We start from the raw sequence: 16887 nt of genomic DNA, 5'->3' as shown, positions 1-16887 counted from the left end.
TCAAAGATACTGAATCCTAATGGTAGCTGTGGGAATTTGCAGCCTCTAAAGGAAGAGCCTGTCTGATTAGGGGAACTTCAAAGACCTCAGCAATGGGCCAGCACTGCTCTTTTTCAGATCCTTGTTAGACTCTGCTGGAGTTAAGAGAGTGGTGGTAAATAGTAACAGCCAGGGAAGCCTGGCTTCCCTAACAGCCTTGAACAAGGAGATGCTGGCAGCAATTCTGATCAGACTGGCCAGCATAAGGGAGCTCACAAGTTTATTATCTATTATTATCTCATAAATCAAACTACCTCTCTGTTCCACTGCTGTGCAAAATCCTCAGCGTCTATCCCTTGCTATCCCCTCCCCGTCTATCACCACATCGTATCAAGCTCAGCAAGTCACTGCCTGCTCTAAAAACTGCAGCCTCCTTTCTGCATTTTCCATTTTTTGCTCACCCTAAAGAACTGTATCCATGCTGGTTTATCTGCTTAGTGCTGCACTGCTTTACCTACCAAAACTGACGTCACCATAAAGGTGCAGCCCCAGGAGGGGTTAATTTAAGAAGATCTATTTTTCTATCTTGAGATGTCAAGTTTGCAAACTCTCCCAGGCAAGAGAAGGAGCCAGGCACAGGAGCAGAGCAAGTGCCTCACCTGTAATGAGGTTTCGGATGAGGAGTGGCTCATCTTCTTTATAATATTCCAACATGCCCTGAAAATCTTTCTCCTTTCTCTGGACAGCAACTTGCATGTTACGCTCGTGCCGCCTCCTCTCCGCTGGTACCATGGCTTGGGATGCTGTGAAGAGAAAAGAACATAAAAGGTGGTATCTGGTAGTCAAGAGCTATTCACATCCCCCGATGGCCTTGGGGCAAACACCAGTCAAAGCGTTATATATTAAGTTTCCAATAATGTCATCGGCTTCGACAGACTTATAAAAATAAAGAATTACAAATAAAGACTGATAAAAATAAAGACTTATAAAGAACCAGGTCTTGAATTACCAGTTGGCAGTAATTCTGACCCTTGAATGAAATAGAGTGCAAATTTAGACCTAAAGAGGAACAGATAAAGTTGGGGTTTATTTTCCAAGGAACCACAGGCTAGACAGTAGTAACCCTATGGGAAGCTTTTTAGTGTATCATTTTCACAGAGGGGGAAAAAAAATAGCCAGGCAATGAAAAAAAAAACCAAAAAACCCAAACCCTATGCATCACATCTTCTGGCTGGCTGTAAAGCTGAAGAACTGCGGTGGCACACCATGGAGCGTTGTGCTTCCATAAAAGTTTAATAAACCAGAAGAGACCAGCGTGCAAGTATTGCGGTAAACAGCAGCCTGCTGTGTGCAGATTACACTGACAGAGACCAGCTGGTGCTACCCATGGAAACCCTCCAGTCATTCAGCTTAATTTCACTTAATGCCTACTTTTCAGCAATCAGCTCACAAGAACAAGGTTACGTGATTAATCGCAGCATCTTCAGAGAATGGGAAGCTCCTTCTATACAACAACAGATGTCACCTTTGAGGTATTTTCTGATAAAGCAGAATATACATATATATATACAACCCCATATATATATACAACCCCATGCAGCGCTACAGGCTTGGGGAAGAGTGGCTGGAAAGCTGCCTGGTGGAAAAGGCCCTGGGGGTACTGGTTGACAGCCGGCTGAATATGAGCCAGCAGGGTGCCCAGGTGGCCAAGAAGGCCAATGGCATCCTGGCCTGTATCAGGAATAGTGTGACCAGCAGGACAAGGGAAGTCATCGCGCCCCTGTACTCGGTGCTGGTGAGGCCGCACCTCGAATACTGTGTTCAGTTTTGGGCCCCTCACTACAAGAAGGATGTTGCATTGCTGGAGCATGTCCAGAGGAGAGCAACCAAGCTGGTGAGGGGTCTGGAGCACAAGTCATACGAGGAACGGCTGAGGGAACTGGGGTTGTTTAGTCTGGAGAAGAGGAGGCTGAGGGGAGACCTGATCGCCCTCTACAGCTACCTGAAAGGAGGCTGTAGGGAGGTGGGGGTCGGCCTCTTCTCCCTGGTAACAGATGATAGGACGAGGGGGAATGGTTTGAAGCTGCGCCAGGGCTAACGGTTGGACTCGATGATCTTAAAGGTCTTTTCCAACCAAAGCGATTCTATGATTCTATGATTCTATATTTTAATCCTAAATGGTTTTAATCTCCCTGGAAACTGCCAGAACCAGAGCAGTTGCCTGCTAGCCACTGGTCTTTCTATATCTCTGCTTGGGTCACAGCATTGACGGCAATGAAAGCAAACAGGTTTCTTATATACCCTCCTGGTACGCCACGCGTCAGACCAACACCTCCAGCAAGCACTTGCCCTCCACCATTTCATGGACCCTCTTCCAAGTTTACAATGTCCAACCACATTAACAAGCTAAAGCTACAGCTGCACAGCTCTACTTGTTCAAAGGCAGCCTAAGCATGACCCAGGAGTTTCCTTTGGACTTTTGGTTCCCTCCTGTCATGCCAACGATGAGCTCAGTACTAGTTCAGCATGCCAGAATGAGCAAATTCTTAACTATAATAGAAAGAAAAAGAGAAAAAACCTGCAGCTCTCCAAGGCTGGCTAAAGGAGTGAAACCAGAGTGCTGTTCCCCCACCCCAATGGCTACCAACAGCCAAGTCACCTTCAAAATCTTGGACCTTCTTCATGTAAATCTTCAGCTGCTTTTTCAGCTTCTTTTCATTCTTTTCCAACTTCTCTAGCAATTCTTTAAGATCCTGAAAAACAGAGGATGAATTTTTAAATTTTTTTAACCCAATGCAACACGAGAACCCATCTGGGGTGAGTTTGAGGCTGGAGCCAGTCGGCAGCCTGGTCTATGAACCACTGCTGCACGGTCTGAGTGTCTTGGTATGGGAAGGGCTGTGTTATTTCTGGATTGCTCAGAGACACCCTTACCTACACCGCAAAGACTGTGGATATTGTGTGCCTGCTTTTTCTAGAAGCAGGCAATACTCACGATACACCACCCAAAGCATTTTGCTCCTGGCTGTTAATCATGTTTAAACTATTTAGATACTAGAGTTGTCAAGAAAGGCAAGAAGCCCTCACCCAAACTTAGAAGGGGCCAGTGTTCACTCCAGACCTTGCAACGCAGATACAGAAGGTAAGAAAGGGAAAATCTATGATTGGCCAGGCCAGCTTTTCAGAGTGGTAACTGCTCCCCACACTCCCAATAAATGCAGGTGGAAAGAGGGGATTGTGTTATCTTTGTGCATAATTACAGAGTATAGGGGTCCCCAGTGACTCCAGCGATCTCATTTGGTAGGCAGTGCCACAAAGCAGGGAGGCTTAAAAAAAATAAAAATGAAAAAATAAAGTACCTAAGGAGTCACAAGAGTCATAAAGCCACTGAACAACAGCTCAAAGCCAAGTACCAATGCTCCCAGATGCACCAGTGGGAGATGCTGAAGGATCTTGCAGAGAGGGTAGGAGGGGTGGAAGAGACCCCAGTGCCTTCTCCTCCCCTTCACGTTTCCCATCCCCTTTCTCTCAACCTGTTCTGGTTTTTTTCCCCACACTCCCAATAAATGCAGGTGGAAAGAGGGGATTGTGTTATCTTTGTGCATAATTACAGAGTATAGGGGTCCCCAGTGACTCCAGCGATCTCATTTGGTAGGCAGTGCCACAAAGCAGGGAGGCTTAAAAAAAATAAAAATGAAAAAATAAAGTACCTAAGGAGTCACAAGAGTCATAAAGCCACTGAACAACAGCTCAAAGCCAAGTACCAATGCTCCCAGATGCACCAGTGGGAGATGCTGAAGGATCTTGCAGAGAGGGTAGGAGGGGTGGAAGAGACCCCAGTGCCTTCTCCTCCCCTTCACGTTTCCCATCCCCTTTCTCTCAACCTGTTCTGGTTTTTTTCCTCTTCCTTAGACTGTGTTTTCAGTACAGCCTCTTACCAGATTTTCGTTGGTGAGACGTGTAATTTCTTGCTGAAGTCCGAACTCCACCTGGGCCTCCGGAGATAGCTGCAGGGTCTGCAGGAAAGCCTGCTGCTGTTTCTCCATCTCTTCTTTCATTGCATCCACCTCGTTTTTCAGAGCTTCTACCTCCTCCTCATGCTCTCTTCTCTGATCCTGGAGCTGTGCTTCCAGTAACCTGAGAACAGGACCACAGCCATCAGCCTGTGATCTCCGCATCATGGCAGTAGCCACTCTTTGAGTTTAAATCCTCCAAAATCAGCCAACCTGGGAGATGTTCCCAGTCAACCTCCCTATAAAACTGACACACACAAAGGGCTGCTGCAGCTGTTCTTGCCACATTAGTCTGTCATTTGTTATACTAATACTTTTGAAATTAGAGACATGAGATCAAAAGTTTGGGTGTGGGTTTTTTTTTTTCTTTTAAATATAATAATCCAAGAGTTCCCTTTTTTCTGCAACTGTATCACAAATTTGGGTTCCTTTACTCTTCCCATTAGCAAACAAGCAAATGCATGGCAAGAAAGGAGTGCAACACCTGCAGGTTTTTCAAAAGCTCAGCTCAAAGGGCTTTCGTTGATCTGCTCAGCCCCCTTCAAACATCACTTCTTATCCTTGGAAACTGAACTGTGTGCCTTGCAAGCTGCTCCCTTCAGTTGGACTGCCACAGGCTTCGCTTGTTACTGCTGGGAGTTCAAGAAAGGCTGGAGCTGAAAGCCTTCATTCCTCCTAGTTGTTTGCAGAGCTGCTATTTAGCATAGAATCATAGAAGCCTTTAGGTTGGAAAAGACCTTTAAGATCATCGAGTCCAACCGTTAACCTAACCCTGCCATCCCACCACTAAACCCTGGCCCTCAGCACCTCATCTATCCTTCTTTTATATATCTCCAGGGATGGGGACTTGACCACCTCCCTGGGCAGCCCATTCCAGAGCCTGACAACCCTTTCAGTGAAGAAGTTTTTCCTAATGTCCAACCTAAACCTGCCCTGGCGCAACTTCAGACCATTCCCCCTCGTCCCATCATCCATTACCAGGGAGCAGAGGCCGACCCCCACCTTGCTACAGCCTCCTGTCAGGCAGTTGTAGAGGCCGATAAGGGCTCCCCTCAGCCTCCTCTTCTCCAGACTAAACAACCCAGACTTAGCTTGACAAGTATATGCATTTATATCTCAGTTTTTATTCACAAACTACCTGCAGAAAACCATGCACAAGGCGATTTTCTGTCATCTTGATTGGTCCCTGCTTTCATTATCGCTGCTGACTTCGCCAGGACTCTTCAGCAGTAGGTAAAAAGACTTGGTTTCCTTGCACTCCATGGCATACAAATACTAATACCATCTTACACAGCGGACAGAAGTCACCAAAACCAGCCCTTCTCCCACTTTTAGGTGGGTACCCAACATTTTCTCTAATAATTTGTCCTGCCATCCTCTCCTACCCCCTTTTCCCCTACACCAGGTCTCCTTCCAGCCCTGTCTGGAGCCTGTGCACAAGGACAACACAAGGACAACCCCCAGCGGGGCGGGAAGCTGAGCTAAAGGGTAAGGCATTTAGTTAACGCATTTTCCAGCCATTTGCTAAACCAGAATGCCTTCGTTAATCCAGAAGAATGATTCATCACTGAGATGTTAACTGCCCTCCTGTACACTCCCTTTGCTGATGCGGATGCCGACAAACTGGGCAAGTGACACCTTAGTTGATTTTTAAGGATATTCCCTACCCGCTGCTAAATGGAAATCTCCCCTTTAGTCCACCAGCTCTTTCAAGAAGACTGAAATAAGTGACTCCAAGAAGGTATGAGGACTCTGAGGAAGGGCTATCAAACTAGAAACTGCAAAATATTAGTCCCAGACTACATAGGGTGATGGCAGCAACCAAGCCCACGTCCTTGCTGTAGCTCATGGATGTGCTCTCCTGGGCAGACCTACAGACAACCACACACTTGGTGCAGGAGCTTCAGCTCCTCTGGCATCGGATGCAAACGGTGATCCTCAAAGGTGAGGAAGACTGTGGTGTCAATAGCTGAGCATTCACCCAGGATGTGCACAGGCATCGAGCTGTGCCAGGTTGGAAAAAGCTACAACTCTTTCAGGTCCACTGGGAAATTAATGGAGATTCACGCCTGTGAAGTGTTTCCCTGCAGGAACATTTAAGCATGGGGGTTTTTTTGTTGTTATTCTGAGGGGTTTTTTAAGGACTGTATAAAAGAACATGTGCTTTCTACAGAAGATTTCTGGATGAAAAGGCATTAATCATTCTCCAGCTTGTTTTTTGTTGTTGTTTTTAGAAGATCTAAACAACTCAATCCCTACTTCCCATTTTCCAGCAGAAGACAGAAAAGGGTATTTTCCAACACGGGCAATAACACACACAGCCTCGTAACCATGTTGTCAGGAGTTATATTCTTAATAGGCTTGGAAAACACAGGCCCAACCATGAAATAAGTATTAAGTACTTAGTTGTTATTTTATTTCTTACATGGGTTTGGATTAGCTATGAGCTGCCCTCAGAAAAACATGCTCCTTCTATGAACTTGGGTTCCAACCTTGCTTTGAAAAACAAATGAAGCATCCCTGGTATTTTTCCTGTTGTTGTCCGGTTTTATTCTGATCCCTCTACAGGTGACCGCTTTAGACTACTTTATACAGAAGATTATTTTAAATTTTCCTCTCTTACAGTGTCCTTAATCAGCTCATTTCATATCTTTTATAAAAAGCATAGATATCAGAGCCTCATAACCACCCTGCAGGAGAGCAAAGACTGATTAATATTTAATTAACAGCTCTTCCAAGCACCAGGTTGAATGAGGAGAAGAATCCAGGAGTCCCCCTGCCTTGCTTTAATCTCCATTTGTGTTTCTAAACATTCATTAGCTTGGAGATGAGAGATGGGTACAGAATCACCGGCATCCCCAGCAGATAGGGCAGTTGCAGGTACTGCCCTGGTGTGTCCGCTGGGATATTTGCCCACCACACCAGGACACGGGGAGAGCTGTGGAAGGATGGCATCGCGTATCCGCCACACGCCTTCCTCCTTGTACCTATAGGCAATGCACAGATGGAAGCGTGCAATTCCCGGGAGCATACAAAGCAGACAGCATCGCAATACAAGCACAGGGACTCCACTTCTGACATGCCAAGGACTGGGAGAAAATACTTCAGGGAGGTGCTGTATCTTAGTGCAATTCAGAAAAAAAAAATATATTTCCCCCCCCGCCCCTTCCTGGAGATTACAGCTTCCCAACACCTTTATCACACAATTTCCCGTTAACGTAACATAATTCTTAATTAATCATAGCTCAGGCATTACAGACAACAGCCACCATCAGCAATGCCCGATTAGAATTGCAACAACTCCTCTGAAAATTAGAGGAGGGTCTCAGTTCCTCCAGTTTTGATGTCCTACCTCCGGCTGCTCCCAGAGAGGACAACAGCAGAGGAAGAAACAAAAGGGCAAGCGAAAGGGAGAGGGGGAAGAAGAAACAGTGGGGAAAAAAGAAAGTGTTTGACCTGGCAACTTGCTTTAAACCTTGATAAGCCAAGCCGAGCTCTCCATCTTCATTGAGATACCCCCAGTCCTCAGTCTTGCTAGAAATAAAGGACAGAGAAAGGAAACAAGAGGACAGAGAAAGACAAAAAGTCAATTGCAATAGAAGGGGGAAAAGTGCAGAACCCTTATTAATTTAATTTAATGTTTTTAAAGCATACTTTCATTACACTGTATTTCCTTTTCCACCATGGTGAAGGAGAACCATGCCGTGGCCGTGCCCTGTACGACACCCTTGGCTAGTGGAGCTTCTCCTCCCTCCTAGCTGTAAAACATGTCCTCGTGCAACCCTTTCCCCCCCGACCCACTGCAGTCAACACGGGAACCCAAAATTGTTCAGGTCAGAAGAGACCATCGCAGATCACCGAGTCCAACCTCCTGGCAGGTTATCATCATTCCTGAGATTTATTTTTTTTTAAACCAAAAAACCCAATTCCTGGAGCTCAGAGCCTGAGTTTTCATTTCTGTATGGCTAAACTGTTTCCCATATGAATGCAAGGAAAAGCTGGCAAGCCCACACCACACCAGCTACCTCAAATCCTCATCAAAACCTTATGCTTAAAAACCAAGGAGGAGCAAGAAGGTAACAGATGATAGGACGAGGGGGAATGGTTTGAAGCTGCGCCAGGGCAGGTTTAGGCTAGACATTAGGAAAAACTTCTTCACCAAAAGGGTTGTCAGGCTCTGGAAGGGGCTGCCCAGGGAGGTGGTAGAGTCCTCCTAGAGAGGTAGAGAGATGAGGTGCTTAGGGCCAGGGTTTAGTGGTGGGATGGCAGGGTTAGGTTAAAGGTTGGACTCGATGATCTCAAAGGTCTTTTCCAACCAAAGTGATTCTATGATTCTAAGGACCGTGAGGGATAAACTAAGAGAGCAAAGTCAATACGAGGGGTAAGGAAGAGCTTTCCAAACACAGATGGGGTAATATGAAAAGCACAGAGCGATCCTTAGCAGCTCCCAACAGGCTTCCTTGCTTCCCCCCCCCCAAAAAAAAATTAACTGTTTTTGAGCTGAAACAGCCCACGTGCACTTCCAACCCACAGTGCAAACATAACCTGACCCCAGTGTTTACTGCGTATTCATAGCTTGGAACAGCTCACTCCTCTTCCAGACCTTCTGTGCTCCGGCACATCTTGCTAAGACGACGTTTTAAAGACAAGTTTCTCCATTTCCTTCCTTCTGCAGTAGCTTCCACTGGTCTAAAATAAATTCTTTTCCTTCTACTTTAGTTGAGGGTTTCCTCAATCATCAAGTCAAACACATCAGCCTTTCCTCAGAGCAACCTTCAGTCCAAACACCCCTTGGATGTTTGTTTCCTTACATCCATACGAGACCAAATCTCTTCCATATCCATCCAGACAGAAAAATGCCCCAAAAGTCTCATCTCACTTTAATACTGCAAGTTTTCTTTTAACAGTTTGGGTTTGGTTTGGGTTTTTTTTTAGTTATAGAAGGCAGGAAACTCATTTATCTTATTTAATGAGGTGTTGAACACATTACAAATGAGCGATATAAGCTGGTCAACCTGACCAGGAACACTTGCTACAGCGAGACTTTTCTTGGCTTTGATGAGAGTTTCAAAACAGTTTTTCTTTTTGGAAATAATAATTTTTTTTTAAAAAAAATTAATGTATCATTAAACTTTTAGAGAAAAAAAGAACCAAGCCATTATGCATCTCCTGTTTTGAAAAGAGGTGTAGCAGATGCCATTCCCTGGCAAGGAAAGCTCTGCATATTTAAGTGGAAAAGCATAAACTTTCGAGAGCAAATTTTCACACGAGGAAAGCAGTGGGAACCGTGGTGGTGCAGCCCTGCCATGAAAGGACTCAAGAGGCATCTCACCGCCGCAGACAGCTTGTACATCCTTTCCATCCCGGTGCATGAGCATAGCACTTCTCAAAAGCAGCAAAAGTTTCAGGCATTAACATTTGGAAAATTCATCTGTTAAAGCCGTATGTATGAACTTAGATTAAAACCTTATTTTTACCCGTACATAACAGGCTTCCAAAAGGGTCTGTAGAACAGATACAGGGAAGTTTATTGGTCTGATTTGGGTAAACCTTTTTTTTTTTTTGTTCAGATAATCTTAGCAGAATGTGTACTTAGGCACTGAAAACCAAGAAAAAAACCCAGGAAGGATCCTCAGCGACCTGGGAAATCTCACACGATGAGCAGCTTTTTTAACAGATGCATTTTCCTGGATAACCTCCTTTGAAAAAACAGCTTTCCTCCCTTTTTTAATCATACGCATTGTGGTAAACAAGGAAAGCAGCTCAAGGGGGTGCCATTATACTAAGATAAAACTGCCCTGGGAAATAAGCATTCGGTCCATGTTCATCAACACAGCACTGACTCAGAAGTCACAGAGCTTCCCTTCTCCCAGAAGTTCATATTGACCGAGACATTAAAAGTCAATAGGGGTCCTTTCTAGCTAATTAGATTAATTAGCATGTGCCCAAATAATTTCCTAAACTGCTGGGTAAATCCTTCTCTCAAACAAGCCTGAAAGGAGTTGAAAGGAGGTGATGCACGAAACCTCATTTCTCCTTTATCCTTATCTTGGAGGTAGGGGTCTGGGGGAGCGGGTGGTGACCTGGAGTCGGCCAACTGCCTTCGTGAAAGAAATTCATGAATGAGTTCAAGAAATGAATTCAAGAATGAGAGAAATTCCTGCCCAAACATCTCCCTCCTCCAAGTATCTTAAAGGAGGTGCACATATACCAAACCCCAGAGATGTTAATTTTAGCATCTGCAGATAATTATCATCTCTTAATAAAGAAGAAGGGGCATTTAATTTTCAAACACAGATATGCCTTTTTTTTTTTTTTAATTAAATGGAAAACTACTGCACATCACAGATTAGATATATGACAGAGTGGGAAGCAGCGATAAGAGACACATTGGAGAGTGGTAAGCAGAGATATGAACCCTTCCTTTCCATGTGATGGCCTCTTCCAGCCACAAAAGCATCCTCCACATGAAGCCGGCATCAGCCCTTCGCTTTGCACTGCACCCAGCAAAAAAAAAAAAAAAGAGCCATATACTCTACAGAAATCACTTGGAGGTTATCACAGAAGTTAATTTCAAAGACTAAGCCTGATCTGCCGTTGAGCTGCCAAGTTATTATCTCTAACTTCATCACCTGGTCTTTTGTTGGCTCTACATTTCCACCAAGATCAAACAGGTTTGAAAGAAAGATCCCAAGAACCGAAACAGGGACCAAAGAGCCTGCTTAGCTTTACATTCAGTTACTGAAGCAGAAAATTAGCTGGAAACTAACTTGATGCTCTTCCTTTTAGCAGTTGAAAGTCAGCAAGAGGAAAAAAAAAAAAAAGGAAAAAAAAAGTTGAGTTCACTGCATTTATCAAGGGTTGCTTTTAATTCAAACTTCCCCTTGACCTGGCATCAAAAGGCTTTCCTCCGAGAGCGGCGTGGAGAAAGAGAATCACTACGCAAGCAGGGTTAGCAGCACCTGGAAGCTTTTCCTGTTTTCCTCGTGCTGTATTTAAAAGTCCTGGATTATACAGACACAGAATGTATTAAAGGTCTGTCTGCCATCAAAATAAAGCCACGCTCCATCCCCAGCCTAAAATAGCTAAGACGTGATGACTTCAAGCTTGGAGTGACCCATGGGTGGACCGCAGCTTTCCCACATCGGTCAGACTGGACCGATGGAAGAGCATCCACTTCGGTTGGAAACAGCCACCAGAATGAGAGGTATCAGGGTAAAGAGAAGTAGGAGCGCTCCTTGCGGTGCAGGTGGGAGAAAAAGTGGCTTTTGCTTATTAATCCCACTTCAGAACTGCAATCCCACCAGAAAAGCTTTCCATTAAAATATTTATTGATCAAGATTAGAAAGAGAAAGCAGTTTTATTTCTCACGCTGACACGCTTGGGTATAAAGCTGCTCAAGTATGAATGCAAATGTGTGCTGGGGGGAGGGAATGTTAATTTGTATCGACAAATACAATAATCCATGCTCCCCGAGCGTTTGTTTTTATCTATTTTATTGCCATCAACTCCAGCCTACAGTTTATAAACCAACCCAATATACAAATGGACGCACAGGGAACTATACCCCATGCAGTGCTACAGCTCGGGGAAGAGTGGCTGGAAAGCTGCCTGGTGGAAAAGGACCTGGGGGTACTGGTTGACAGCCGGCTGAGAATATGAGCCAGCAGGGTGCCCAGGTGGCCAAGAAGGCCAATGGCATCCTGGCCTGTATCAGAAATAGTGTGACCAGCAGGAGTAGGGCAGGGACCGTGCTCCTGTACTCAGTGCTGGTGAGGCCGCACCACGAATCCTGTGTTCAGTTTTGGGCCCCTCACTACAAGAAGGATGTTGCGTTGCTGGGACATGTCCAGAGGAGAGCAACCAAGCTGGGGAGGGGTCTGGAGCACAAGTCATACGAGGAGCGGCTGAGGGAACTGGGGTTGTTTAGGAAAGGGTTGTCAGGCTCTGGAATGGGCTGCCCAGGGAGGTGGTAGAGTCCTCCTCCCTGGAGGCATTTAAAAGAAGGATAGATGAGGTGCTTAGGGCCAGGGTTTAGTGGTGGGATGTCAGGGTTAGGTTAAAGGTTGGACTCGATGATCTCAAAGGTCTTTTCCAACCAAAGTGATTCTATGATTCTATTCTATGATTCTATATAATGGGGAAGCTGGTGGTGATTAACGAGCCATTGGATAAACCACTGCAGAAAATCAGGGTGATAGTTTGTAGAGCTACTGCTACTGTATTGCAAAAGCCAACCTCCAGCCAAGCTTCATATGAGAGGTAGACAAGAGAGGTAACAGGAAACTGAGCCTGGAGACTGCACATTTCCACTCCCAAATCTCATGAGGCCAAAAACCACCAAGGCCTGACCACATGAAGTTCTTACATTGCAGCTCACCTGTGCAATTGCAAGGGAAGAGATTTATAGGCTGTGAAAAATTAGATCACTGCAGCATTTTTGATGATTTCCTCGTGTGATTCCATCCTCCCTGCGGAAATTAAGTCTGGAAACCAAAATGGCTGAAGAAGGAATGGAGTCTCCCAGCAGGTGGAGTGAAAGCAGCCGGCACACATGTCAGGATGGCCAAATCTCAGTTACTATTGGGACCAGTGATACAACCCATATGTACAGGTCAGATGCATGCCCTAAGAAAGCAGCAACTCTTGTTTTGACACCAACTCCTTCACCAAGACCCAAACACAAACTAACCATCCCTACATTTTTAGCAGCTTAGGGAGAAATTGAAGCTGTGTCTGACAATGGGATTTCACATCCCACACCAGCACCTACAGCTGGAAGGAAATTATAGAAAATCCACAGAATTCATTCAGTGACCAAAAAACACACCTTGCAGCAGAAAGCACGCTGAGCTCCACTGATTTACTGACAAAAAGGTGATGTTTAAATCAATCTCATCACCTCTACTGCAGGAGGGGCAGAAATTTTCATCAACAAGTTCACTTCAGGAAAGCAAATATTCAATGGCAACAAATGGGAAAAAAAACCCCAAACATTGGTCCTGATCCAGCCAGACATGGTGCCCAGGTGAGAAACCAGTGTCACAAGAGTCCTGGACCCCAACACTCCCCACTCCACCAGGTCCCTGGGCTGAAGTGAAAGCTGGGCAAAGCCTCAGTCCACCCATGAGGGTTTTAAGCTATGTTGAAATGCAATGCTTGTGGAACCCAGCCCTTGCAGCAAGCCCATCTTTGTACTCAACACAGGGGAACTGGAGATCTCCCCACGGGTCCTCCTAGGGCTTTCCCAAGAAGTAGAATAGATGCAAATTCAGAAAATCCAGCCCATACTATAGCAGAAATTTGGGGGACGCACAGAACAGACATGATGAGCAAAGTTGACCGCACAGCAATACATTGATTTTTTGCACATCAATCTAGGCACATGGATTTCCCATTGCACCTTCTCAGCCGTGCAGTTCTGAAAGCGTTAAGCAACTCTTCACAATTTTTCATACCATAATCCAAGACTGGGTGTCTTTGCTCATAGTCATACAGGTATGAATAAAATCCTAATTATGTCATGGTCTTCCCCAGCCTGGACTGCTAACAGCCTTCTGCAACCAGTTTGCGAAGTGTAAAAGCACACTGTGTTATTAAAAGCCATTAATCCAGAATGGTTAGGTCTTCCGACTACCTTGCTGAAAAAAAATTATTTAGGTAAAAAGCCTCAAACGTCTGTATTTGTCAAGAGAAAAGGAGATGAACGTTCAATTTCCTTCCCATAAAATAAATACTTACTCTACATATTATCTTGCTGTTTAATCCATGTAATTTTGTCTTCTTGCAAAATACTACTTCTTTATTTGATGTCCTCCTGGATAGCTGCAAGGATTGATTTAATGCCTCGCAATATAAGCCCATTGTTACTATAAGGACAGACCTGTTCACAATATTAACCCTCGCTATGGGAAACCTGTAATCAGATGAATGTTTCCGACTCTCAGTTTAGATACAAGAAAACCAATAACGTGGTGTTGCCAGAGAACACCGCGTGAGTTCGTTAGCTCAGTTCACCACCACGGGCTTTTGCCTCTGGGAAAATGAGGGGAGCCATGCTGTCTTCCCAGCATAGCATGAGGAATTACTTGAAGTAAGTAACTCAAATATATCCCAAATCCTAGTCTTGCTACTATTTATGTACTGGAAGCAAAGTCAAAATCCAGTTTTGCTCACTTCCATGTTGGCTTTTCTACCTGCCCAGTATCTCCCCTCCCTTGGGGATGCACTGCCCCAAAGCTGAGCCCTCTTCACCCATTACAGACCTGCGTCTTCGGTCCCATCCTTATGGTCTGTCCTTAACCCAAGGTCCAGAACACAGTCCAGGAAGCTGATAACTCTCTAAAACACGTTGTTAATTTTGGTCTGGATCCCATCTCTCACATTTTGGCCAGCGCCTCCTGCTGCTGGAAAAATTTGGGCCACACTTACCGGTTTGTCTCGCACATCCCCTGGTAGGCTTCAATGGCGTCCTCCTGATCAATGTGCTTGTCACTGTTTGGCCAGCTGGCATTGGTGTTTTCCTAAATTCAACAAGAAGAACACAGCAGCATGACATCCTGCACATCTCCTCCCGTCTTTCAAAGTTCCTGATACCAACCAACTCCCAACCACCGGTTTCTATGAATTCATGCGCGTGCAAACAGGCAGCAGCAGAGATTAGGAGATAGAAGGAGAATGCACGAACCTGGGATGGACATAAGGGGGGGGCTGTGTGTGGTCTCAAATACGAAACATACCAAAATCTTGAGGAATGATAAGGCAGTGAATTAAAAAGCCCAAGTGAGAGTTTTCAGAAAACATAATCTTCCATCAGAACAGGCTCTAAACAAAAAGCCTTCAAACAACTGTGACGGGACAGGCTCTCTTCTTGCCCTACACACCAGTAGAAAAGCATTACAGCTGCACCAGCATCAAGTGAGCAGAACCTGGTCCAGAAGCTCTTTTCCCCAATCCTATTTCCTTGCAGAATAAGCCAGTTGTCACAAAACACTACTGGGAGCCATCTCACACCACCACACTTTGAAGCAGGGCTGGAGAAGTTGTTCCTTGGTGTGGGCTGGCTAGACCTCATCAGGTCTGGGGTCAAGCACCTTACAGCAGTACAGATCTCCACAGGACATATAGTCCTGGGCTGAAATGATGTCATGGACTATACCTCATCTGTAGGCATATATATGTATATATATAAATTTAAATGCATTTACAGTATCAGAGAACAGAATCTGAACCACTGATTTGCAACCCCTGTGCATTCAGGTTCACATATATATATATATATATAACCTCCCCATGCCATTCTGCCCCCCAAAACCTACCAAAGCAAAAGTGGCATCGCTCAGGCAGGCAGTGAATTTTCAGCAACCGAACAGAAAAGAAAATCCATTACCCTCTCAATTACCATGTTTTTGCCTGCCTCTTTTTGCTGGGCTGCCTTCATAATCTGCGTCCTCAGGATGAGCACCTCTTCCTTCCGCACTTCCAACTCCTCGTTGGCCGCTTTCAGCTGATTCAGTAAGAGGTTGTAACTGTCCTGAATATCGTTGGAGGAGTTGTTCTGGGTTGCTCGGTCTGCGATAGCCTTCCTCAGCTCATTAAGTTCATTTTTCAGCTTCTTGTTCTCTGACTCCAGCTCTTGCCTCTGGAAAATACCAAGCCATTAACCAGTTTAGATAAACTATCTTGCAGCACCTCATCCTTTTCTGAGACGCCTGCAAGGTAACTCAATTAGCGATGATCACAGCCCAACGATCAATTCATGCCAGGGTCTGGATTTTGCCGCCCATCCAGCCATGTGTAGCTCAGAAAAGACTTTTGCTGTAATCAGTAGCCTGTTGCCATTTAATAACAATACTACAGGGAGACACAGGGGAGATTTCTTTTATTTGTTCACACTGTTTTTAAACGCAGAAGCAAGCTGTTAGAGAAGCCAAACACGATTGTTTCTCCTCTGCTCCTCTTCCTTCTCAATCAAGAAAACACCACAAACAGTATGCATGACAGCAGAAGACAGAAGAATAAAACTCTGGCAGCTAAGACAGCCTTTATTTCAGTATTTCACCATGAAGCTTTGTTTGCAGGTGGTAACACCACATTGGCAGCAACCAAAAACCACCTGGAGCATCCCAGCTGGGTCAAGAGCAGCTTTGCTCCCATGGATGGTGCAGTCCTTGCTATGGGTCACGGATGGGAAGGAGCTGGACTTCTGGGGTCCTGCTCACAGCCTGAATCCCAACAACTCATTTTCCCTTTGCACCAAATCCTGCTGCTGCATGGTGGCACCCAGGATCGCTCCCCATCCCGTCCCCATGCACCCAGGCCTCTTGGACAATGCCAAAACCCAACGGGATCCGTACCCAACTACCGCATGGCAAAACCTGAGACATCTGCAAGCGAGCTGACAAAGTCTGGTGCCTGCCTGATTTGAGGTCAGCTCTTCCCTCTGGACTGGCCCCCATCCATGTGGATTCTCTTGTGTCTGCAATAGCACAAGCTCTTTCCGCACTGAGATCCAGGTGCTTCTCTCCCCCCACTGTCTTTTGACCTCTTCCACAGCCTTCTTGCATGATTCCTCTTATCTATGGGATATCTGCTTCGTTATCAGCTTTGGCTGAGGCGAGCTTAGGAATCTGAAAATGGCTGGGGGGGATGGGGGCAATTTATACAATTTATACAGTGTGTAGCTAGCACAGCTGTGTAAACCTCGTTTCCATAGGAAACGGGTGTTGTAATTATAAATCCTTACAAATTATAAATAGCATGCCTTATCACAGCAGAGGTGTGAACGGAATAGCTGATCTGGCATCTGGACATACTCCGAGCTGAACAAACACCATCAGTAACAGAGCACAGTCAGGTACTTTATACCATCTGTCATTAAAAAAAAAAAAAAAAA

General features: G+C 45.3%; 1 protein-coding gene across 1 annotated transcript in view; it reads right to left on the bottom strand.

Annotated features, from left to right (window-relative positions):
• Positions 1 to 16887, bottom strand: part of MYO5B (myosin VB) — a 134744-nt gene that overhangs the window by 9161 nt on the left and 108696 nt on the right. The window contains exons 28-33 of the mRNA XM_035903088.1: positions 15382 to 15633; positions 14424 to 14515; positions 7449 to 7526; positions 3918 to 4116; positions 2639 to 2732; positions 639 to 782 (exon numbers count right to left, since the gene is read on the bottom strand). Coding sequence (XP_035758981.1) covers positions 639 to 782; positions 2639 to 2732; positions 3918 to 4116; positions 7449 to 7526; positions 14424 to 14515; positions 15382 to 15633 — 859 coding nt within the window. The remainder of the gene's footprint in view (positions 1 to 638; positions 783 to 2638; positions 2733 to 3917; positions 4117 to 7448; positions 7527 to 14423; positions 14516 to 15381; positions 15634 to 16887) is intronic.

The sequence above is a fragment of the Egretta garzetta genome, unplaced genomic scaffold (assembly GCF_000687185.1).
Source record: "Egretta garzetta isolate BGI_Z169 unplaced genomic scaffold, ASM68718v1 scaffold179, whole genome shotgun sequence".
NCBI classification, from domain to species: domain Eukaryota; kingdom Metazoa; phylum Chordata; class Aves; order Pelecaniformes; family Ardeidae; genus Egretta; species Egretta garzetta.
The sequence above is the reverse complement of the archived record's forward strand: the minus strand, read 5'-3'. Positions and strand labels throughout refer to the sequence as shown.